At 38.1% G+C, this 6,000-nt stretch overlaps 1 protein-coding gene across 2 annotated transcripts in view; it reads right to left on the reverse strand.

Annotated features, from left to right (window-relative positions):
• The window catches only part of LOC126184767 (probable cysteine--tRNA ligase, mitochondrial), a 109,661-nt gene extending 103,993 nt beyond the window's left edge, over window positions 1–5,668 (reverse strand). Inside the window, exon 1 of one of the 2 annotated variants that reach the window (XM_049927320.1) lies at window positions 5,187–5,668. In XM_049927320.1, the coding sequence (XP_049783277.1) occupies window positions 5,187–5,419 (233 nt within the window). In that variant the 5' untranslated portion in view covers window positions 5,420–5,668. The remainder of the gene's footprint in view (window positions 1–5,186) is intronic. The other variant, XM_049927321.1, reaches the window with a different exon arrangement.
• Between the last annotated feature and the right edge of the window lie 332 nt (window positions 5,669–6,000).

A 6,000-nucleotide genomic window follows, 5' to 3' on the forward strand; every position in this document is an offset into this window, starting at 1 on the left:
CTAGGAATGCTTATTGCTTTTTCGTCAACTTTGGACTCTGTGTGATGGTCAAATGACAGCACGATTGTATGATTCTCCTACGAGAACGATTTCTTAAATGTGAAATTTAAAACTTCAGCTTTACTTCTGCTATCTTCTACTGCCACACCAGATTTGTCAAAGAGTGACCGAATAGAAGCGTTCGACCCACTTACCGATTTTATGGACCAATATTTTTAAAATCAGTTTGCTGCATATTCTCAGTTTGAATACAATAAATGTCCTTGAGAGTGAATGGCTTCTGTCCTCCACATTCCGATTTCTGTAATGCATTTGACACAGTGGTACACTGCCAACTGTTAACGAAGGTACAAGCATGCAGAATAGGTTCCCATGTATGTGACTGGCTTGAAGACTTCTTAAGTATCAAAACAGAGTATGTTGTCATCAACGGTGAGTGTTCATCAGAGATAGGCTAACATTAGGGTTGCCCTAGGGAAGTGTGATAGGACTGCTGTTATTCTTTTTATATGTAAATGATCTGGTGGACTGGGTATGCAACAGTCTGTTGTTGTTGGTCATGATTCAGTAGTGTATGGGAAGGTGTCATCTTTGAGTGACTGTAAGAGGATACAAGATGACTTAGATAAAATTTATGGTTGGTATGATGAATGGCAGCCAGCCCTAAATATAGAAAAACATGAGTTATTGCAGATGAGTAGAAAAAACAAACCCATAATGTTCAAATACATCATTAATAATGATCTGCTTGACACATCACACTGAATAAACATCTAGGTGTAATGTTTCAAAGCAATATGAAATGGAATGAGCATGTAAGGATTATAGTAGGGAAGGAAAATGCTCGACTTTAGTTTACTCGGAGAATTTTAGGAAAGTGTGGTTCATCTGCAAAAGGAGACTGCAATAGGACACTTGTGTGACTCAGTGTTGAGTACTGTTCAAGTGTTTTGGATCTGCTCCAGGTCAGATTAAAGGAAGTCATCAAAGCAATTTAGTGGTGGGGTGGTAGATTTGTTACCAATATGTTTGAACAACATGCAAGTAATACAGAGACACTTCAGGAACTCAAATGAGAATCCCTTGAGGGAAGCTGAGATTTCTTTCAAGGAGCACTACTGATAAAATTTAGAGGACCAGCATTTGAGGCTGACTGCAGAACAATTCTACTGTTGCCTACATACATTATACGTAATGACAATGAAGATAAGATTAGAGAGATAACAGCTCGTAAGGAGCTATACAAACAGGCTTTTTCCATCGTCTATTTGTCAGTGGAACAGGAAAAGAAATGACTAGTAGTGTTGCAGGGCACCCTCCATCATGCACCATGCGGAGTACGTATGTAGATGTAGAACGAATGCTGTCATGACCTGGTTATGTATCATGTGACACCGACATAGCCAACTCCTGCTTCCAAACTGAGAAAGTGTAGTTGTAACCTTCAACACTGATAGAATTAAAGTCAATGCTTCCCCTCTCAGCAATTACTCAACACTGATGGAAAGCTTGGTCCTGTCTCACAGTGCACTTATGTGAGCAAAATGTTCCACTTTATTCTGGGCAATATCTCCTTTGCTGTTCTGGAAGGTACCAATCTTCATTAAAAGAGTAATTGTACATACATTGATCTCTGTCCAAATTCCTTCTGACAGTTTCCCACACAATCAATCACTTAGTGGAAACATTTAGGGAGCTCAGGCATGTCTGCCATAATCATTTTTTGCTCTCTTTTATAACACAGCAACATTTTGCTCTCTCAACTTGGAAAACTCTGAGGTAAACAACAGATGGTCTGCACTTAAACCTAAGCAGGGCCATGATTGCAGAGCAACGTTCTGCACCCCACCATGGAACAGACTGTCTTCTTAATTGTCCTGAGGACTTAGGAATTGATGCTCCAGTTGTGTGGTCGATCATGCTGGTGACATGATCCACCTCTTTCTGGATGCCATCTCAATGTTCAAATACAGCAAGCAGGCTATACAGCTTTCTGTTTGTTTTGCTGAGGACCAATTATGGCAGCCATCTCTAGAGGACTACTCTTTTTGGCAGCTGTATCCATATCAGGAAATGGTCACTGGAATGTAGATCATGATCTACTTTCCACAGAATAGGGAAGCAGGTGAGCAAAGTGAAAGACCGATGGCAAAAAACAACTCTGTAGCAGTGGTAAAGCGCATACGCTTGCTCATATCCAGTTTAAGACACAAATCTCCTGTCAACAAGAGACTCTTGACAACTTCTGCTAAATGGTGAACACCCCCAGGTGCTTAGTCTTCCCTGGCAGGGTCTGAAAAACCTGAGCTGGGATATGCTGAGTACTGCCAGTCTTCTATAATGGTAAGGCTGGCTATTCCTCAGTGACTACCATGCGGAAAGGCAATGGTGGAACATTGTGTGTCACAGGGAATTAGGAGGTCTTGCCTTAAATACCCAGATTGCAAGGATGGTACAAACTTCTACAATGGTGGAACACTGTGTGTCACAGGGGATTAGGAGGTCTTGCCTTAAATACCCAGATTGCAAGGATGGTACAAACTTCTACAATGGTGGAACACTGTGTGTCACAGGGGATTAGGAGGTCTTGCCTTAAATACCCAGATTGGAAGGATGGTACAAACTTCTACTAAAACTCAAGGAGGCGCATTTATATAAAGTGCACCAACCACAGATAATGTTGTCTTGTACTGTTCCACTGTCGCTTTACAAGTGCAAGCCCATGGTATGGGTTCCTTCATTATTGCTTCAGCTAACCCAGTGCTAAGTTGTGCTGTCATTCGTCCAAGTTATCAGCAGTAATATAAAATAAACTACATGCCAGATGAGAAAAAATATATGATCCATGCAAGAAAATGACCGAGATTCTCAGCTACTGCCACCATCACATAATGAGACAGTTGTATGAGATAATTAGCAACCTATTAAGGGGTTGGCTGTTTTAACACTTTCAGCAAGTTGTTACTGTGGGGTAAAACTTGTACACAGCATCAGAGAAATATAATGAAAATATATTTCATTATTTAGTAATTAAACACTGACTTAGGTCATATAATGTAACTTTATTTTATTGTTGCTTAATTGAATTAAGATTAAACTGATTTTGCTAATTCATGTTTACCTTGGTAACATGGAGACAAATATTCTTTAAATGTGTACAAAGCCAACAGCATGCCCACTCCTGTTACAAAAATTGGTGGCCCCATTTGAGGGTTATAAAAACCTCAACCTCACAGTGCGCTGCATACCAATGGGGTGTATGACTATTGAGTTTGAACAGTCATTAGCAGGGAACCTCTGGAGAAACGTAACCTGCGCTTTCTTCCAGCAACTGGGCATTGCTTTCCCCCCCCCCCCCCCCCCCCCGAGGGACCTACAGTTTTTTATGATTAAAATAAGGACTAATTCTGCCAGAAATTTTATATAGAAAGTGATACAGAGTCCACCAGGCCCTAGCAGTTTGTTTGCTTTTAATAATTTCTGCTGTTTCTCAGTGTCCCTGGGACTAATATCTATTTCACTTATCTTTGCAGTGGTGTGAGAATTAAATTGGGACAACACTCCTGGATGTTTATGTTTGCTTCACATTTAATGCACTTCTTGTCATAAAACTAAAACTGCAAAGTAAATTTATAAAACCTATATTAGCTGACGCATACACCTTCGATGGATATTTTGACGCATATTATGCAGGTATATTTTACATATACTGTGAAAAATACAAGGAGGGCCCACAATGTAACTTTCAGCTGTATAAAATGCATGGTTAATTGTACTTTTAAACTAGAGCCACAGTTCTTCTCCATGTTACTGTTCAGTGGTAAATGTTTCAAGTTCCTGATTTAGATATGTCACTACTGCCCCTCTATCAAGTTCCCTAGACATATAAATCTCGCTACTTGTTTCAGTTTCCCTCTCTAATAATATTTTAATGCTTCAGGTTATTTATAAGACCCACAGGAGGGAGAAGTTACTTGGGTACTGTTAAGACCAAATGAAACTGCATTGTTCAAAATTTGAAACTACAGTGGAGAAGAAACAGTACCTAGAGTTGGTAATTATATTTTTATTATTACATAATTAATATTTTGTATATCTTTGTTCTTGTTTCCTAATATTCATCCCATTTTTGACATAATGATCAGAAGAAGCATTAACTCATTTAAGTGGTTACACAGGATGGAATCACTGCAAGTAAAGATTATTATTTTGTTCCACAAGTAGGGCTACATCTACGTATGATTTGTACGGCTTATGCATTGCAGCAAGATCTGTGGCAAATAGTATGCTGCTGCTAAATGTAGCTATTGCATTGTGCATTCAGTTGTTAGCCTATAGCTCATGGCACAAGTTGCAACAATCTCTACGATTTTGTGTTGATATGTAACTTCTACTCAGTGACTCATCATTCATAAATCTGCAATTCAGTGTAGTCTCAAACTAATAATATAAAGCTTGATGACTCATGATGACTCCTACTGTCGGCTGAGTGTTGGTGATGGCCACAATAATTCATGAGTGGTTGTGTGTAGTGACACTGTTGCATATCTACAAACAACAATAGTTTCATGAAGAGAATGACCACGTCTCTCTTGTCTTCATTAGTTCTTTTCTTTTGTTTTTAAATGTGTCTTTGCAATGAAATTATCTTAATGTACATCAAATACTGAACACAGTATTCATCTGTTTTGTTCACAAGTGGCATCAGCTAGAGAAATTCATTTAGGGTACAAATTCGACACACTGAATAAATTTCACTTTTTACTCAAAACCAAATAGTGATTGAAACAAAATCATTTACGACATATGTCTACGACTTGTACGTGGATCGTTCAGCTGCAGCGAGAAAAGCTCTATGAGACACCAATCTCCAACCAGTTTGTGGTAGAATAGAGAATGAATTGGTTGTGGTAGTCAGGAAAATGTTCTAGTCTTGGGGATCTATCACTAACAACGCTCAACGTACAAAGCAGTGGAAAAAAGATTATGGACCTTATTACGATACACATAATGCTGACTTGCTACTCAAATACGTCAGGAGATACCTGACAACTAATACTACAGGACTCTAAAGCAAAAGAAGTAATGTGTTGTACAATAAAAACAAAAAAAAAAAAAAAAAAAAAAAGAAAGGTCAGTGACTACTTCTACTTCTCTGTTACTATTAGCGTAACAGGCTGAAGTACCTTGCATGTCCAATATGCGCAGAATCGTATACTGTTGGTCCACACGAATACCAGTACACGAAATTCTTGTTTCTAGTTATAAAGGGAACCTTGCACTTTGTTAAAGAGTTATACACACTGACTGGGGTACGAAATCCAGATGGTTCAATCCATTTCGTAGATGTCGCACTCAGCGAAAAGCTTCGCAGCTGTCGAAGCACTCCATAAATTTTAATAAGATTTTTCTTTTTCATGGTGGCCTACACCAAAGTAAATCAACAAAATTAAACTTCCGTCACACCTATGAATACTACATTCCACTATATAATGTGTTCACTTGTTGTCCCACTTTTCGTCATCATTACGCTCGTACTGTAAAAGAACACAACAAAGTTTGTCAAACGTTACTGTATTGTTATCAGAACATGATACAGATACACTGTATTTAACGCCTCTTGGCAACAACGCCTCCCGGCTTCGCAAATGTTTGTCAACAACTGTTACCAAAGATTATGGTCACCAAAGTACCTTTCCAAAGTTAATATTTAAATCTTCATTGCTAACAATGAGAACTTTGGTTGGTACAATACCAAACACATACTTTTTGCTGTAGCTGTTCAGTCCAAATTTTATTGTGAAGTGGAGACAGGAATTTTATTATTGCAATAACCTTGACTTTTTAGCTATTTATCATTCAAAAGTATATTTTATGTATACAAAGCTTCGAAAAGTATTAAACATTTATTTTCTTCTTTTGAAAGTATTGACAAATAATTCTTAGAAATTGCATATCGTTATTTTATTAGTCTATAGAATGTTTGTTAATGATTTTTAC

Source organism: Schistocerca cancellata, chromosome 4 (assembly GCF_023864275.1).
Source record: "Schistocerca cancellata isolate TAMUIC-IGC-003103 chromosome 4, iqSchCanc2.1, whole genome shotgun sequence".
NCBI lineage: Eukaryota > Metazoa > Arthropoda > Insecta > Orthoptera > Acrididae > Schistocerca > Schistocerca cancellata.